Source organism: Convolutriloba macropyga, chromosome 6 (genome assembly GCF_964194025.1).
Source record: "Convolutriloba macropyga chromosome 6, txConMacr16.3, whole genome shotgun sequence".
In the NCBI taxonomy this organism is placed as follows: domain Eukaryota; kingdom Metazoa; phylum Xenacoelomorpha; order Acoela; family Convolutidae; genus Convolutriloba; species Convolutriloba macropyga.
This window is the reverse complement of record NC_134473.1, coordinates 75,390,892-75,411,064: the sequence shown is the minus strand read 5'-3', so window position 1 is coordinate 75,411,064 and position 20,173 is coordinate 75,390,892. Positions and strand designations below refer to the sequence as shown.

Sequence of the window (20,173 nt, the reverse complement as noted above, 5' to 3'; positions counted from 1 at the left end):
ATTATTATCTATACTAAATCAAATAAAAATATACTGAACGATTCAATAAGTTCACTTGGTCCTTATTTGAAAATCATTGGGATCTGTTATTACGCGAATATGCCAAAAAATTCTAGAACAGAACTGAAATTTTTAAAGAAATTTTGAAAAACAAAAGTATCATAAACGTTAAGGCTATTCACTATAAACTGATTTCATTGAGTAAAATCACTCATTCAATCCTCAATTAGAAGCTTATGAGAACTCTCAGCGTTTTACTACTACAAAAAGTATAAAAAACACTCAAAAACAGCAAAGTAAAAAGTGAACTTTTCAGTAATACCTTTCTATCTTCAATTATTTTTTAAATTTAATGGTATGCTCCTTCATTAAAAAAATGACTTCAAAAACAAGTATATCAAAACTGCATAACTTTTACTAAAAACACGTAATATCAACGCCGTTAAATTCAATAGCTTTAAAAGGAAATCAATAAATACGCCAAGTTATGCCTGAATGGGAAAACTATTATGTTCGACATTCATAATTCACATCACTAAGACATCACAATAAGTCTTATGGCTTTGAAAACAACAAAAAACACAGGCAAAAACCAAAAATTGAATATAGTAACGTGCGAGAAATTGTCTAAGCCCTTTCAACCATAAGCTTTTTTCTGAAAAATTTCTCTATGATCAAATCAAAGTTTGTTCTAAGCAAAAGAGATCTATCAGTATTTTGATAATATTACAAGATCTCAAAAGGAACCAAAAAATGAGAAAAAAAAATCCAAAAATCAAAAAAATTATATAAACTCCCGGCATCGAAGTCATAAAACCAATAGTTAGAAGTTAAAATTTCCATCCAGATTAATTTTGGTTACCGTAGAAAGCAAGGAAGTCCTGTCATTACCGAAAATGACGTAGATTTCAAAAAATACGTTTACGATCGTTTAATATTAAAAAAAAATTCGAGAAATTCTTTTTTTTAATGTATTAACAGCCATAAGCTGTCCACGCAAAGCACTAGATAGGTTCACTTTATGCTCATTATGCTCATTAAGGAGCCTAATTCACTTTTAGTCAACGAGTCTAAGCCCTAGGAACTAATAAAATTCAGTAAAATCTCAAAAACGATATCAAAGTTTCCTTAAAAATTACGAAAAGTTATAGTAGAAGCCAAAACAAAACAAGTGCGACCCCTTGAAAACGAATATTTTGTTCAAAGGGCTTCATTTGACTGCAAGTGAGGTTCGTCATTAACGGAAATTTGATATGGAAGGTAACTATTCTATAAGTGACTTTGAAAACCAAAATGCAAAAAGTTCTAAAAAACAGCTCTCAGAGAGAATTCGAGGTTTATTTTATTATAGTAAACTTAACCATATGACCATTTTTGTCGCCTTTCGTCTATCAGGAGTGAAAAATTGTTTCATTTAGTACTGTGGAAAGTAGTCTTGAATTGATATTTTTATAGAAAAAAATCCTAATAGAACTAAAATAAAGCTAAAAGTGAACGAAATCATGCCAAATTTCCTGTGTTCACACAAAATTTTAAACCTCGATAACTCCTTGGAAAAAACCAAAATTAAAAAATCTTTTTAATTCCTAACTCTACGCTGGAGGAGGAGCTTTTTAATGATACCACTCAAATTTCTCGACGATGAATATATCGATCGGCCAAAATTGTCTGAACAAAAAAAGGCCATTTGAGTATATAGTTCTCCCCCCACAAGTGAGGTCGGAACAATAAATAAATAACCGAATTATTTGAGAATAGAATTTTGATTCAGTTTTTTATTTTGTTTCATAGATCAAACAAAACAAACAAAAGAATATATTACGCAATGGATATACTGCAATTAGAGATTTTTCAAATCAAAGACCGCATAAAAATGATATAAATCTTGTTTTTTCTTCAAACAGCTCTTCGGAAATCCATAAACAGTTGTTGAAACTGATCCACTACATGTAGGAGTAATTCCTCAACATTTCACAACCGTCTAATATTTTCGATATTCTAATTATCCTGTAATACATGTTAAGTTCCAATATAAGATAGACAAAAACTCTTTTTAAAAAGACAAAAACTCTTTTTAAAAAGACAAAAACTCTTGTTAAAAAGTGGAGAATAACAATCTTTAGTGTTCTATCAAAAACAGTGGTACAAAATATTTTCCTCCAAATTACTAGATACCTTTTGATTTAAAAAATAGACAAGCAAATTGAAATAGTTCTCAATTTTAGAGGTTCTCAGCCCAATTACTCTTCCAAGTTACAATATTGATAAGTTCCTTGATAAATTACAAATTAAAAGTAAATTTTCAAAACAAACCTCCCTTAACAATGAAAAGCGATATTTAAAACTACTTTACCGTTAAAGTATACCTTTACTGAGTCTTAAAATAATAACCAATTTACTTCTCGAATGGAAATTTAAATTTAAGAAGTGAAAAAGGACACAGCCAGGCCAACATAAGCATAGTTTGTCAATTTTTTAATAGGCTCGATCTATTGGGTTAGTCTGAACAAAGAAAGGTTGATGATTGCGGTCAAATTTGCAGTATCTGTTACACAAGACAAATGCCAGCTCCATGACCAATTTTGCGTCAGCTAATTATTTACATGCTAAAGTTTTTTTCAGTAAATTGGCTTCCGATAAGTTGAGAAGCAATAGACGTACAAGTAATACTTCTTCGCAGTTTTACATAATGCGAGGAGTCAAAAAACAACTTATAAAAAAATTTGGTTGAGATCAACCTGCGTAAAGTTGAAAGTTACTCGCATTCAAGAAAAATAAAGCAGAAAATAAAACAAACCAATTAACTTCAGATGAATTGCTCCGGAACGACTGGTGGGGGCAATTTAATTTAGATGAGAAAGTTTATACCGGTGCCAAAAAACACGACCACGGGGTTCGAACCACTGATCTCCAGGTTGGCAGTCTGGCATCTTAAGACACACACCTTAACAATAATTGCTTCGAAGTGCAAATGAAGTAAGCGAAAAGAGTTCTGAAATTTGTTCAGTCATTTTTGTCAAAAAGATTGTCCATAAAGATCTTAACAAAACTCAGAAAAATTTAAACCTCAGCCAGAAGAATCAAGACTGGTTAGCTCATGATCTCTTAGGCAACAAAATTTACTAAGATTATCTTATTTCAGCCTTAAATATGCATTGCAGTCTATTTTTCTGGTAGTTACAAAGCCACTAAAAAATGTGATACCCAACAGAGGGAATAGATAGATAACTTGCAATAACGCCAGTCTGTTCCTATTCCTTTACTCCAGGGATAGAAAGCCCTAAATTTCGGGTTCTGATCCTCGCTTCTTGCTGTTTTAGGTAAATTTTGAAAAAACTTGAGCTAGTGATTAACATGCGCGCGCCTTTCAGAAAATGATTTACATCGTTTTGGTGGCTAAAATTGCATACAGTACAAGGTTTTGCAATTTATCTGTGCGACAAGTAGTTGTTCCCTTAATCTGCACGTTTTTAAAGTGCTTGAAATCCGCTTTCAAAATATTGACCCTTTAAATTTCATTTCCGTATCCAACTTTTGGATTTGAGGTGGTCGTACAGAATTGCAAGTATGACCGACTAACTTTGAGCAAATTCCTCTGAAACAATCCTATTTGGTTGCAGCCAGCTGGGGCTTCGTGATGTTAGCATTGGGTGGGGGAGTGTGAGTGGAGTGGGCGGGTTTGGGCATGACTGAGGGGGTCAAACTTTTGAAACTAAGAACCTCCCTTCACATCCCGAAATTGTCTTCTCTAAACAGTTCCCAAAAGCACGTACTTAGAAACTAGTAAAACGTTAGGCTCTAAAAGAGCTGCTCAGCCACTTAATACCCTCCGGGCACTACCTGTCTATCTTATTTTGGAGGACAAAAACTCAATGTTTCAGACAAAAGTTCGGTCAAGTTAAAAATCGCATAAAACACAGGACTAATATGTATACACACATACATACATACACACAACACTCTCACACACACAGACACACACGCACGCCCGCACATGTGGGAGGTGATTGCGCTAGCCACTTAGACTCTTGCCTAGTTAATTGATAAATGACTCGCATTTCTCCATTTAAAATTCATTTGACCAATCAAAGCTCGAAATCAATTTATCTATTTTAAGCTAATTGTCGTCTAAATTTCTTATTTTTCCGGCTTTCGGCTAAACCCCCTGTCGGCTAAGCTTCATTGTCTACAGCAAAATCCCCAAAAAATGAACATCTCAAAACAATTACAAGTCTCAACAAAAAGCTTAAACCAATATTTTTTGTCCAATACAGAGGAAACATCAAACTTTTGCGAGTAGACTAAAACAAATTGTGATATTCAAATCATTTCCATAACCAAAAAATTAAGAACTTGCTTGCCCGCCCTCAAATCACCTTTTGAAAAAAAATTGAAATCTGATGTGGCCTATAAAGTTACATGTAATGGATGCAATTCCATCTATATTGCCCCAACCAGTCGATATACTACCACTAGAATTTCGGAACATCAAAAGAAAGATTCCCCCGTGGGACTACGCCTCGTTGAATGTTGGTGAGAGGAAGAAGCCATTCAGAAAATTTGACTATTTCAGCTTTGCTGCGTGAACAAATGTAAAACGGAGAGCGTCAGACGACGAAGCAATAAAAAAACACGAGCACCGCAATATAGCTCCGCTCAAATTACAGCTGCGAAAAGTGATTTTAACTAAATAATTTCCAAAACTCGTTACTTCAACTTATTTCGCAGAATTCGATAGAGTCAATGACAAGTATTTATACTTTGTAAATAATTTTATTCGATTATGAATCAGTTTCAAGTAAACCTGACGATGAACGCAATGTTCGAAAACGTTCGTTTTTTAAATGAAATTAATTTTTAATTGAAAATTCCTTCTTCTCTGGTCCATTGTCTGTTCCTTCATAGAGGCTTATAAAAATTTCTATCAAAAATTTATCAATTAACAATTCGAATTTCATTTGTAAGTTACACAATTTGCATTAACGAAGAACAACAGTACTCAATACTTCCTCAATAATTAACTATGAAATTAACGTTCTCTACATCAAAAAATAAATCTCAAACTTGTTTCAAACAACACTCAAATTTACACTACCTGTTAATCAAATTAATGCGTTTATCTGGAATTGGCAACAATGACATATTTATACAAAGATGATTATTATCAAGTCTTTCCTGAATACTGAGCACTACGCGTACAACATCCATCTATTATCAAGTAACAAAACTGCACAAATTGCTTGCGAATTTGTAACTTTTCAAACCGATTAAAGTTGTCAAACCACTGCTGCATTTTCATTACTAATTCAGCTAATGATATTAATTATAGTTACACACCAACGTCGACATTTAACATTTTCTCAGATGACTCTAGGTTTTTACTAATCGCAATGCTCTTTTATCTGAGCAGGCTTCCAATTTTGTAATTCTTTTCCTGTTTTATTATTGTAATCGTAAACAATGCTAAAATGGGTATTAATTTGTTCACTCTGTGTTGCTTTCAAGAAAAACAACTTTATTCACTGCGAGTTTTTGCTTAAACATGTTTTGGCACCGAAAAAAACAACAACTGAGAAAATGCCACACATCGTTAAATAAAATAAATATTCAGATTAATTAATTTTTCAGATTAATTTAAAATCAACATGTTTACAGACTAGCTATGAGTATGCTATTGACAACATGAATTTTGCAAGAATAGAATCCTCTCCGCGTAAACATTGGAAAAGCGAAAAATCCACAGTCCCTATCAAAAATGGTTTTGATTTTGTTTATCAATTTGTTTTTGTAACATTTTGTTCACATTATCCACATGCGTGTAATTAGCCTGAAGTTGTTTCTGATACCTCAACACGATCTCTTTCTCTTCCAACCAACAGATACGTTCTCGTTCATACACATTAGACTGTTGTTGTCGATCTTGTTCCATTTTAGCCAAACTTTTCTCTAACTGGGCAATTTTTTCTGACAGATTATGGACCACGTGTTTAGTGTTGTTATTGCCATTGTTGTTCACTTCACTGTTGTTGTTTACCCTGTGATGAGGCGGTATGTTGTCAGGCGGGTTCGGGATGACGTTCTGATGCAGTTCACAGTTGCCCGTTGCAGTTTTGTTCACGGCGTGAGACCGTGCTGCGGCACTAGCGGTTGCCGACGGGTTTCTTTGATTGTTGTTGTTTATTGGTCCTCCAGCTGTTAGTTGTTGATGTACATGGTGTTGATTAGAATTCTGATGAGTGCCTGCGTTACTGTTACTCGCCTCGGAGCTTGTAAGTGAACACTCACACTTAGTCAAGTTGTAAACCTTCGATACTTTCGGTTGTTGATCATTCCAATGCTCGCTAAAAAGAACAGATTCTCACACATCCTCGAATGTCCTGAATGAAATTTATTAGTCACCTAAAAGATGCTAGAACAATACACTCAAACGACACCTGACTTTAAAAGCACTTTGAGCAGAATCAGCGGACATAAATAAAGCCCAGAGAAGTCAAATAGATTTCAAGCGAACTGTCAAAAAATCAAACCAAATTTTTGATTGACGAAATAAAAAAAGAACATAGACGGAATAATTTTGAAAACGAATCGAAGTAGGCATCTGATTACAATAACTGACCTGACGAACTTGAAAATGAACGCAGGCATAAAAAAAACAAAGTCTACCACAATCTTTTTAACAGATTGATTTCAAATTAGAGGAATTCCAGCAAACTGAATTCAAAATAAATTTTGAATTATATCTTGTTAACTTGTCTGTTTTGTAGATATTCCTTTCAATTTTCTTATATTGAATTACATTCAATTGTATTGAATTGCTCCCCTAGCACTGCTCAGCAATTACCATTTGCCGTTTTGCTCTGAACAATACTCAATAGGAATAAAAACAATCAGTAAAACATAGCTGGCAGATTGCCGGAAAATAGCCGCCTTTGACGCGCATCAGAATGGAGAAACAGAAAAAGAAAAAAAAAGATATATTGACCGAAGAGTCGAAGTTTCAGTTGTATTGTAATACAATACTTAATTCAGCTTCTAAAATGAAAGCTATTAAGCTTAATACTAATGTCAGTTAGCAAACGCTCAAATGGACTAACGGATAACCTAAAGCACTATGACTTAATGACCGGGCTCCATCGGTTTATCCCGTTTTTTATTTTGCTCTTTTGACTTTGACGGTTTTCACTATATTGCGTAATTCAATGCGTGAAAGAAAAACGTGATCAAAAAGGTAAAGCGAAAAAAGAGCGCCAAAATATTAGCTGTTGAGAGACCGACGGTTTTCAAAAATCTAATTAAATTTTAGAGGTTTCTTACCAAAAAGAAACCAAAAAATGACCATCTCAAACTTTCTTCTAGCAACTAATTCTTCTTCAAGGTTCCGAAGAACAAAAATAGTAGAAACGAAATAAATTAACAGGAGAAATTTGAAAATCCTTAAGAAACAACGAAAGTACTTTTTATCGCTAATATTTTCAGAAGATTTTACCTGTCCCATTGCCATACTTAAAACAAAATTGTCTTCAATTCAGCTGCGTTTGCCAAAAAAATCAGCTAAGAACAATCATACGGATATTAAAAAACCTGGAAAATTTCTGCCAGTTTGATAAACATTTGTTCTCAGCTCGTAAGCACTCAGCAGATAAAAAAAAACAAAAATAGCTAAGGCCAGCTCGGATTCAATATACGAAACTCTGAATAATCACACTGAACGAAATCATATTTGTGATGAAATGGGAAAATTAAAAAAAAATACGCAAAAATTTGTCAATTTGTTCTAAAAAATTTGTTAACTTTGTGATCAAATTCGTAGACGCCCCTGGCTAGCAACGAAAACATCTTTTTGAGAGAATACTTATGGGCTAATCGCGACCAATTAGGCCTTTCATTTAACGAAACTTAGTAAAGACAAGAAAATGAGAAACAAATACGGGCAAAAGTCAAAAGTTTCCTAATTTTTTATGAACACAAATAGTGTCCAAGTTATAGAGACCATTAGCTAAAAACTGCACAGATTATTTATGACTACTTATGCCTCAATAGCAACGAATGAGCCCTGTTCTTAATAATTCAGTAAACATACCCGGCAGATTGCCGGAAAATAGCCGCCGTTGATTCCAATAAGCATGACTGGGATTGAAATAACAGAAGATATTGAAAAAAAAAGATTTTCGTACAAAAACATTTTTTTAAGTCCGATTTATTTTGATGGCATTTCGTAGTTGAACATACTTCTGTTTCTTAGAGAGAGGCTACAGGGGCTACTATCAATAACAATCAGCATTAGAGAGAGGTAACTAATACTTATAGGACCGACGTTCAAATAGCGGGCATCTAAAATTGGGCTTTATGGGTTTATCCCGTTTCTATTTCTGACTTCAATTTTTTATACTGACTGTTCATTTTGAATTGCTTTGCTGAGCAACTGATGTTCAAAATCACTTTTAGCAGAATGAGAGAAGAGAGAAAGTAGCCTAGAGAAGTCAAAAAGATTTCACGCAAAATGTTGAAAAGGCGGCAAAATGAGGTAAAGCGAAACATTTTTTTATTCGACGAAGTAAAAAAAAAAAAATAGGAGCGCTATAATAGCCGGCTGAGAAGATGAGGGCGGCTATTAACAAGACAAAACAAGAAATACGAGCAAATATAAAAAATTCAGAGACTTTATAACCAATATTGTCACGGGCAACCTCACATTAGCCGCCCATAGACGGATTCAGACAAATGGAAATAGGCACAGTTAAAAAAACACGTGTATCAGTTGAATCCCAGTATAAAAAGAAGTCAGATATCCGCAAGTAAAAAACTTCCTCTCAAACAAAATTTGAGACACAAATTCACTCCACTTAAAAGGTCGTTCGAAATAAATCGTTTTTGCGCTCCCTTTACTACTCAAGCTTGACTAAAACCACAACTATAACTGGACTTCTCAATGCCATCAAAACGTCGAGCACAGTGTGAGGCTGTCGTCAGGTATTTGAAATGATTTAAGAAATACTGCTTTCAAAATGCTGCACGTGAAAATGTCTCTCAGCTAAATTTTTTACACTTAATTTACTCACTCTCTCTGAAAAGAGGCATAATCAAAAACCATTTTCTTCTATGAGCTCTTCCAAACTGTTCAGCAGCTTAATCTGTTTTCAAAGCATTTCAGTGTTCTCCGCCTTTCCTTTTTCAAACACACTCCAACAAAATTATCGGTAAAAAAAAAACAGAAAAAAGACACTCCATCAAAATTTCTATTCGAGAAGTAAAATTAGAAGAGCGATAATAGCCAGCTAAGATAACAGCCGGCAAAAAGGCTTCAAATGACTAATATATAACATAGCTGGCAGATTGCCAGAAAATAGCCGCAATAGATTCGTAGATCGGCAGTCTAAAAAAACAGTAAAAAGACAGACCAAAAAAATTTCGTCTTTTCATTGAAGGCTGATCTGTTATATTTTGATTAAAAATCTGCATAAGTTATTGCTGCCTCTATTAGCTGATCTCAAATAACCTTCATTTAGAGTGACACACACCAATTTGACCTTATCTCTTTGAATTGAAGTAAATAAAAGTCAATTTCAAGTGAGGAAGTCATTTTTGAGAGTGAGGTAAGTCAAGTGTGACCAAAAATTTAATCACGCAAATGAACCAAAAAAATTCGCTCCACTAAGAGCGAAAAATGACGTCACACACGCACTTCAATTGAAATTGCATGAACGAATGAACAAAAAAGCTGACTTGAAGTGGCTGTGACGTCATATGGTCGTAACAAAAATCATGACGAAATAAAAAAACATAGCAGGACAAGTCCCGAAAAACATTTCAAAGAATTGAATGAAAAACTCATAAGTACTCCTCCTGATAAGCAGATCAATTGAACAACAATGCCAGCCAAAACACAAACAAAATCATCTCGAAAAATTGAGAAACAAAAACAATCAAACAAACTAAACAAAAAAACACTCATTGCTAAAACTCTTGAAGCGTTTAAACTTAAGGCAAAATTTTTTACCTTTAAAAACACTAATTTCAAAAAATATGTTCAAAACCAATTATTGTTTCTCAAATTGTTCCAGTATTATATCTGCAAGACCTGAAAAAAATTCATTGGCCCTTGAAGATCGATTAACTCGAAAATGACCGAAAAACTTTTGAAAGAAATGAAATGCAAATTATGAAATGTTGCTGAAAATCGTGATATTAATATCTTCAAAATCATTTCTGTGTCTCTAGGAGCTATCCAGTAAACCCAATTCAAAGCCTTAAAAAATCATTGGCTCAAAGATCGATAGGCAATAATTTTTAGAAAAAATTTAAAACTTCAAAAAATAGCAATTCGGTCTATAAAAATGTTGAAAGCCCTTAGATTGCCCCTTAGCAACCATTTAATAACATTATATCAAGCCCTGCATGAGGTTACCTGGCTACTGAGGCAAGAAAAACTAAATAATACAAATGTTGAAAAAAATTGCCAATTTCTCAAAAAGCTTCTAAAAGTCGAAAAGTTAAATTGTTGAAAACAAATCCATTGAAACTAGCAACCATGCAGTAACTTTTTATCAGAACGTGTAATAGGCCTTCTCGCACTTGAACATGGAGAAATATCAAAAATTGACACACTTTAGGAGACCTTAAAAAATTGCAAATTTTATCAAAAAAAATGCTAAAATTCGAGGCATTTAAACGTTGGAAAGCAATCCATTGTTACTAGAAACTATTCAGCGTCCTATTATTAAAACTTCAAGGAGATTGCTTGGTCCTTGAAGCTGGAAAAACTCAAAAAATGACATTTTTTAAAAAAAATGCGAGTTTTGTCAAAAAATTGCTATAATTTGTGATATAATTTGATAAAATTTGAAATCTATTCCATGGTCATTAAAAAATTTTCAGTAATTATTATTCAACCCCTAATCAGGTTTTCTGGACCCTGGGACTCAAGCAACCTGAATAATGACAATAAATATCAAAAAAAATGAAAAATAATTGCAAACTTTGTCAAAAAAATGGATAAAATTCGTGATAGCAAAAAGTTGAAAACCATTCCATTACCACTAGAAACTATGCAAAAAACTATTATCAAACCCTAGAGGAGGCTTCTTGACACCTAGGGCTGAAAAAGCTTTTTGCGTGTTTGTGTTTGTAGTACCAAAACATTCAGCTCATGAAATGGTCATAGCAAGTAATTTTGTCTCGCAAAAGGCCTTCGTCAACTTTTAAAAACTTCAACCTAAGACTAATCAAACAAAAAACTAAAAAAAATCACAAAAAACATGAAAAATTGCTCCATTTTGAGCCCAAAAACTCCTAAAAATGACCTTTTAACCTTAAATTAAGGCCATCCCAGCAGCTGCAGCACTATAAGCACTTGAAGTACTACTAAGCCCACTTTGGGCCTCTAATGAAACTTAATGCCCGCTTGGCTTTACCTGTTTATCCCGTTTTGAAAGATCAAAGTCATTGAAAAATGTGTGAATACATCATAAAAAAAACACAGCGCACCAATACAATTCAAATTCTTTGAAGTGTAAAAAAAACAAGAGAAGGCCAATAATAGCCCCAGCTATCGCTGTTTGGCTATTAAACACAATAACCACTAATAAAACTCAAAATATAAAATACTCCAATTTCGGCGCTTTTCATTTGACTTTTAGTAGTGAAATACCACCACTTGAGTTAAGCGGCTGAAAACTGTTAATAAGACAAAACGAAAAAGTCAAGGGTGTAAAAGTCGCTCGAAAAGTCAAAACGATCAAACAAAAATTTTTGCATAAAAAAGACCAACACGCTTACAATAATTGCTTCAAACTTCAATCGAGAGCAATTAAAAAACCAAAATTAATTTTTGCTACCTTTTCATTTGACTTTCAGTAGTAAATCGCCACTTGGGTTTCTGCTGTTGAAAATTGCGCATGATAGAACAAATTATACTACTGAACTCAAAAACTCAATCGACAAAACTCAATCAATGACAAAACTCAATCGAAAAATCAAAAAGGGTTAAAAAAGATGCATTAAAAACTACGACAACAATAATTGCTTCTTATTAGAGAAACAAAAGAATCATGGCAGTGTAGGCAGCATAAATTTCAAACATAGCCGGTAAATGGCCGGAAAACAGCCGCCCTTGACCAGCTTGACGCATATTGGGAATGAAACAGAAAAAAGAAAAAAAGAGATAGGAATTGACAGAATTTATCGAAGTATATTTTTTTAAATTTGATGCGCAGATTCTGAATATTTGGTTAGATGCTAAAATTACAGATAATTCAGCTTCGAAATTGAAGGTTAAAAAGTATAATACTAATGCCAGCTAACAATGGCTTAAATGAACTTTGACAACCTAATGCACTATGACTTAATGACCGGGCTTTATATGCTTAACCTGTTTCTTTTGATATTTTGATTTTGCTCTTTTGACTATGATCGTATTCACTACATTGCATTATTCAATGCATGAAAGAATTTAAAACCCATTTAGTTGAAACAGTGAGAGGTAAATCAGAAGTCAAACGTGAAAATCGTGAGTTATGTAAAACGGAAAAACGTGATCAAAAGGTAAAGCGAATTAAAAAAACATAGCAGGACAAGTCTTGACGTACAATTCAAAGATTTTCATTGATTAAACAGAAAACTCGACCTAGAACGGACTATGAATGGATTGGGAAAATCATTTAGAAAAAAACGCTATCCAAAAAATTGAAAAAACAGTAAAAATCAAAGTGAAATTGCCGCATGTGAACAAAAAACTACTAGCGAGAAAGCGAATTTTTTGTTCAAACACCAGTTTCTCACTCTACTTTAAATTTAGAGCGAAAAAATTTCACGCCGAAAAACCACTCGCTTTTTCGCTCCACTTCCTGTTTCGGCGTGACCAAAATCACTACTCCAATTTGACTTCAAAAATCATGAAAATGTGTGAAGATCTTAAAAAAAAGACAGCGCCCCAATACAATTCAAATTCTTTGAAATGTAAAAAGGAGAGCGCCCAAAGGAGAGCGCCTAAAGAATAGCCGTTGAGAGGCTGACGGCGGCTATTAATAAGTTTGACACGAGTCAAATGAAGTGATTCAAGTGTAATAGGGCGTAATGCCCGTATGACTCTAAGCCTCTTAGAGCAGCAAATGTCATTTTTCGTGTTACTTTAATTATGTGACCCAGACGTAACCCAATAACCAAAAATCCATTACAAAGAGATTTATTAAAATGCATAAAACACTAAAAACAACTGCTTTGAGATCTTCCAGAATAAGGAAAGAGGCGTCAAAAGAATTTATGACAATGAACAAGCCCAAGCAAAGGCTAGTACTTGCGCTCCACAATGACTCGCAGTTTAATGGTTTTGCGGTTCCTCATATGGCAATCAGTCATTTGCCTGACCTATTTCACTTTAGTTGCTCATCTTTGCCATTGTATGCCCCACCTCATTATAGCAGATTTACGATAATTTGAAGAACGCTAGTGGCTAACCTATTAACTTCGCGGGCTACAATGGAAAGGAGCCGACTCGAATCAGTAGAGTAAAGTGAGATTAAAAAAAGTGCAAATTTCACAGAAACTATAGAACCTAAACTCTGATCAGAGTCAGTAAAACAACAATTAAACTCGATGAATTAAATTTCGCACTCTCTGAACATAGCTCGCAGATTCCCAGAAAATAGCCGCAATAGACTCGTAGATTTGCAGTCTCAAAAAAACAGTGAAAAAGACCGACCAAAAAAATTTGTCTTATCATTGAAGGCTGATATGTTATATTTTGATTAAAAATCCGTATAATTTTTTTCTGCCTCTATTAGCTGCTCTCTCATAACCTTCATTTAGAAAGACACACCCATTTGACCTTATCTCTTTGAATTGAAGTAAATAAAAGTCAATTTCAAGTGAGGAAGTCATTTTTGAGAGTTAGGTAAGTCAAGTGTGACCAAAAATTTAATCACGCAAATGAACAAAAAACTCGCTCCACTAAGAGCGAAAAATGACGTCACACACGCACTTCAGTTGAAATTGCATGAACGAATGAACAAAAAAGCTGACTTGAAGTGGTTGTGACGTCATATGGTCGTAACAAAAATCGTGACGACGAAATAAAAAAAACATAGCAGGACAAGTCCTGACGTACAATTCAAAGAATTTTCATTGATTAAACAGAAAACTCGACCTAGAACGGACTATGAATGGATTGGGAAAATCATTTAGAAAAAAACCCTATCCAAAAAATTGAAAAAACAGTAAAAATCAAATTGAAATTGCCGCATGTGAACAAAAAACCACTAGCGAGAAAGCGAATTTTTTGTTCAAACACCGGTTTCTCACTCTACTTTAAATTTAGAGCGAAAAAATTTCACGCCGAAAAACCACTCGCTTTTTCGCTCCACTTCCTGTTTCGGCGTGACCAAAATCACTACTCCAATTTGACTTCAAAAATCATGAAAATGTGTGAACAGATCTTAAAAAAAAGACAGCGCCCCAATACAATTCAAATACTTTGAATTGTAAAAAGGAGAGCGCCTAAAGAATAGCCGTTGAGAGGCTGACGGCGGCTATTAATAAGTTTGACACGAGTCAAATAAAGTGATTCAATTGTAATAGGGCGTAATGCCTGTATGACTCTGATCCTCTTAGAGCAGCAAATGTCATTTTTCTTGTTACTTTAATTATGTGACCCAGACGTAACCCAAAACCAAAAATCCATTACAAAGAGATTTATTAAAATGCATAAAATACTAAAAACAACTGCGTTGAGATCTACCAGAATAAGGAAAGAGGCGTCACAAGAATTTATGACAATGAAAAAGCCCAAGCAAAGGCTAGTACTTGCGCTCCACAATGACCCGCAGTTTAATGGTTTTGCGGTTCTTCATATGGCAATCAGTCATTTGCCTGACCTACTTCACATTAGTTGCTCATCTTTGCCATTGTATGCCCCACCTCATTATAGCAGATTTACGATAATTTGAAGAAGGCTAGTTGCTAACCTATTAACTTCGCGGGCTACAATGGAAAGGAGCCGACTCGAATCACTAAAGTGAGATTAAAAAAGTGCAAAATTCACAGAAACTAAAGAACCTAAACTCTGATCAGAGTCAGTAAAACAACAATTAAACTCGGTGAATTTAATTTCGCACTCTCTGAACATAGCTCGCAGATTGCCAGAAAATAGCCGCAATAGACTCGTAGATCTGCAGTCTCAAAAAACCAGTAAAAAAGACCGACCAAAAAAATTTGCCTTATCATTGAAGGCTGATATGTTATATTTTGATTTGAAATCCGTATAATTTTTCTGCCTCTATTAGCTGCTCTCTCATAACCTTCATTTAGAAAGACACACCCATTTGACCTTATCTCTTTGAATTGAAGTAAATAAAAGTCAATTTCAAGTGAGGAAGTCATTTTTGAGAGTTAGGTAAGTCAAGTGTGACCAAAAATTTAATCACGCAAATGAACAAAAAAACTCGCTCCACTAAGAGCGAAAAATTACGTCACACACGCACTTCAGTTGAAATTGCATGAACGAATGAACAAAAAAGCTGACTTGAAGTGGTTGTGACGTCATATGGTCGTAACAAAAATCGTGACGACGAAATAAAAAAAACATAGCAGGACAAGTCCTGACGTACAATTCAAAGAATTTTCATTGAATAAACAGAAAACTCGACCTAGAACGGACTATGAATGGATTGGGAAAATCATTTAGAAAAAAAACCCTATCCAAAAAATTGAAAAAACAGTAAAAATCAAAGTGAAATTGCCGCATGTGAACAAAAAACCACTAGCGAGAAAGCGAATTTTTTGTTCAAACACCGGTTTCTCACTCTACTTTAAATTTAGAGCGAAAAAATTTCACGTCGAAAAACCACTCGCTTTTCCGCTCCACTTCCTGTTTCGGCGTGACCAAAATCACTACTCCAATTTGACCTCAAAAATCATGAAAAAGTGTGAACAGATCTTAAAAAAAAAGAAAGCGCCCCAATACAATTCAAATACTTTGAATTGTAAAAAGGAGAGCGCCCAAAGGAGAGCGCCTAAAGAATAGCCGTTGAGAGGCTGACGGCGGCTATTAATATGTTTGACACGAGTCAAAGTGATTCAAGTGTAATAGGGCGTAATGCCTGTATGACTCTAATCCTCTTAGAGCAGCAAATTTCATTTTTCGTGTTACTTTAATTATAAGACCCAGACGTAACCCAATAACCAAAAATCCATTACAAAGAGATTTATTAAAATGCATAAAATACTAAAAACAACTGCTTTGAGATCTTCCAGAATAAGGAAAGAGGCGTCACAAGAATTTATGACAATGAACAAGCCCAAGCAAAGGCTAGTACTTGCACTCCACTATGACTATCGCAGTTATTGATAAGCCTTGAATAAGACTTTATTGGTTTTGCGGTTCCTCATATGGCAATCAAACATTTGCCTGACCTACTTCACTTTAGTTGCTCATCTTTGCCATTGTATGCTCCACCTCATTATAGCAGACTTACGATAATTTGAAGAACGCTAGTTGCTAACCTATTAACTTGGCGGGCTGCAATGGAAAGGAGCCGACTCGAATCAGTAGAGTAAAGTGAGATTAAAAAAAGTGCAAAATTCACAGAAACTATAGAACCTAAACTCTGATCAGAGTCAGTAAAACAACAATTAAACTCGGTGAATTGAAATTCGCACTGCCTGATAATGATATGGTTTCAGCAGACAATTTTTGAAAAAAGGCAATTGTAACCAACTTCCATAGTTCTAATGGACATTTGTTCTAAGTTATTCAGTGCAGGTAATTCTAATTTGGCATAAAAAAATTGTGAACAAAAACATTCATCAAGCATTATTGGCACCTGTTGACCCTGAACATCTGGTAAAATCTATTCGAGTGACCTGTTTTTAAATAAATTAACCTTTTGGCATTTGGGTTGACATTGGGCTGGCCCGAGGCACTCGAGACGGCCGCTGATATTCTCAACTGCTTGACCTCATCCTTCAGCCTCGCTCTTTCATTCTCAGCTTTTGCAACATCGTCCTAGAAAATACCATAACCGTAAACGCGTGGCATATTAAGTTAAAGTATTCTAAGTTATTGAGCTCAGGAACTATGCATCCAATTCATTTCATTTGTAATCACAACTTAAGCAAAAAATTTGCTTAAAATATTGCAAAAAACATCTGTTGCTGCAACCTTCAAAAACGAAAAAAAACCTTTTCAAACCTTGTTCTGTAAAAATATGCCTTTGAAAACATGAGCAAAAATCTGTTTTTGGCGTCTTGGACGTAATCTGCTAGGATTCGTGAGGATATAATAAACATCAAATTTTGTGAAGGAAAAAAGCGATCAGCGAAATATCAAAGGTTTCCGTATTCTGATGTCAGCTCTCCTTATTTTCACTACATGATGGCACCAAAAGAAAATTTAATTACGACCAAACAACTTCAATAAACTTGAAGAAAATTTAATAGTAAAATCCTTACAAATAGTTATTTGAAAACTTCAATAGACTTCATAAACTTTTTCAGATAGTTCAAAGAACAACAGAAAGGTCATGTTATTGTTGTCATCCTGTCTCTTTTCCACCATGAAACTGTAGGAATCTTAATGAAAAATTGCTCACTTGGGATCAAAGATAGAGCAAAACAGCCTTAAATTTTATATATATGATTTACCTATATCAAATTGAAAACATACGGCAACAAACTTGATTTCAGATTGAGAGCAATTGAAATCACTCAAAACTAAGAAGTGAAGCGTGAAAAAGTGAAGCGTACCAACATGCTTACAATAATTGCTTCAAACTTCGCTCGAGAGCAATTAAAAAAAACAAATACTTGTCTCAGCTATACGAGTGGTCTAAAAGTAAAGTTTAAACTTGGGAGATGGGAAAAGGCAAAGATTAAAGGAAAATTCTTTAGAAACAGCCAACAAGTTTCAATATGGTCTCAAACCTTGCAAAGTATTAAAACAATTAACAATAAAAAAAAAGAGAAGATGCCCTGTTAGACTACGCTCATTTAAGTAAATAGGACGTATTAACCAACAAAACGTTAAACCTAAGAAATTTCTTTGAACGTTTCCAAAAACTCAGCAACGACGACAATGATTAATTTCCTATCAATGGCCCGTTCAGTTTTGAGGAAAAATCCAACGGTAGTATACAACCTTAGTTGACATGCAAAAACTTTCAAGCAAATTTTCAAGACATGTCAAAGATATGTAATTTTAAAAATCAAAGAAGCTTATTTATTTAAATCAATTAAGCCATGACTATCAAAACTAACGAGCTGGATCTAAGGTCGTCAATCATGCACTTCAGGGGCAAATAAAGTTAGATTGTTTTAAAAGGCAAAAGACAATTATTTGATAAATTCAAATGGATTTCCAAACAAAATGGTTAACAACGTGAAAAACATTTCTGGTTAAGTTATCGCATAACCATCAAAACTAAGAGCAAAAACGCAACTAAAAATGTCAAAAATTAGCAGTTCCCAAATTACAATTAGCCTAATTGTTGTGATAAACTTATTTAATAGGGATGAGCCAGCGAGGCCATGGTATACATCATAGGAGCAAATAGTCTATTCTTGGCGCATCGGAAGGCCGCGCAAACTGAGAAGAAGGAACTTAGCGGACATATATTTGCAAAAAAGGACTAAGCTTCAATTCCAAGGACAATTTAAAAAATCTGCAATATCTTTTAACAAGCGGTGGACTCAAATCGAAAACTGATATCGTATTGTGGCATGAAGTTGTGAACAACACTATCACCCCACATGGCAATAACTATACTCCCTTGAAGCCTATCCAGCATGTCAACATCCTCTCAGTCTATCGATCAAAAATAAAGGCAATTGTGTACAACAGGAGGTTTAGAACAGCCGATCTATTCGAATTCTTTTGTGAAAGAAAACTTTTCCTTGTTATTAGTTTAAAAAACCACTTGTTATCGAAACGGAAAAGGGGCGCTACTTCTTTATCTGGCGAGCTAATTAGACTACTTATAAAACCGCAAATAGAAATCAATTTTGCGAACATTGTATTCAGGCACAGAGAACAACTGTGACGACCCGTACTGAAAAAGCAATCGAAACCGAAAAAAAAGAGCAAGAAAAGGAAAAGAAACAAAATTTAGTTAACTCTTGCAATGATTACTTATGCTATTGATAGTCTGGTTGTTTTACTAATGTATTAGCTGTTTATTTGTGCTCGTTTGCGTTTCTCTTTTTGGGGACCTTCTTTGAGATTTGTTTATCTTGAGTCTTCAATGTAATTACGCAATGTTTGTAGTTGTTTTTCTGTTGTTATAATTTCCTCTTGCCTAAACCTACCTATAAAAAAAATTGGACCATCATTGAGATATCATTATCTTTGTTTGGGCTTAACTGCAATTTTTCTTTTCATTGGCTTATTTATTCTAATCTGAATAGTCCCACATCTACCTTTCCCCTGCAAGCTTTCTCAAGCTGTGCTCTACTAAATAATAATTTTTCTTACTCTATCAATGCGTGACACTTTTCGGTTGGCGTAGATCACTTTACTAACTTGCTAGCTACGCAATTGAGCTGTTATGTCTTTCCTGCTTTTGGAAAACCTTCGAGATTTGTATATCTTGGGTAGATTTTTCAAAGGAACAGGACTGTGCTTCCGCTATTTCCGTACTCAAATCTCTTATTGTAAAACCCTGAATACTCCTATCTAACTGGGAGATTTTGCTATCTTGGGTTGGGTTCCAGTGCAATTTCCTTATGTCAAAAAAGTTTTCATGTTAGACAAGTATCTCTCATTCACCCTTCACCTGATAACTTGTTTTTCTGGAGGTGCTTATCCATGGTGCAATCAATTTTTTCATAACTACTCAGAACTCAATTACTTTCCCTCCCCCCTCCTTGATTCTCTCTACAAATGTCAGAAACCTTGTCGTTACATCTGCGGAAAGCAGCCAACACTCAGAAGTAAAAAACCAGCTGAAGAATGTCCGACTCTTAGATACCATGGCCAAACTCCTTAGCCAAGTCGAGTAATAAGCGTTCTTGTAATGTCCTGAGCTCTGCGATCGAAGACGAGCTAGAAGATGCTTTGATGAACAAGTTCGAGACTAAATTGCAGGACTAATTTAAAGAATTACGCAAAACCTTTATGGAAGATAATCGCAGAGTTGAGGTCAAGCATTCGTGAGATTACTGACCCAAAAAAGTGATGATTTACGTG

The 20,173-nt window shown here is 34.5% G+C and overlaps 1 protein-coding gene across 1 annotated transcript in view; it reads right to left on the bottom strand.

The window, feature by feature from the left end:
• Nucleotides 1-4,918: 4,918 nt before the first annotated feature.
• Nucleotides 4,919-20,173, bottom strand: part of LOC142340627 (uncharacterized) — a 33,914-nt gene continuing 18,659 nt past the window's right edge. The window contains exons 5-6 of the mRNA XM_075391320.1: nt 16,875-16,996; nt 4,919-6,341 (exon numbers count right to left, since the gene is read on the bottom strand). Of these exons, the coding sequence (XP_075247435.1) occupies nt 5,750-6,341; nt 16,875-16,996 (714 nt within the window). The 3' untranslated portion in view covers nt 4,919-5,749. The remainder of the gene's footprint in view (nt 6,342-16,874; nt 16,997-20,173) is intronic.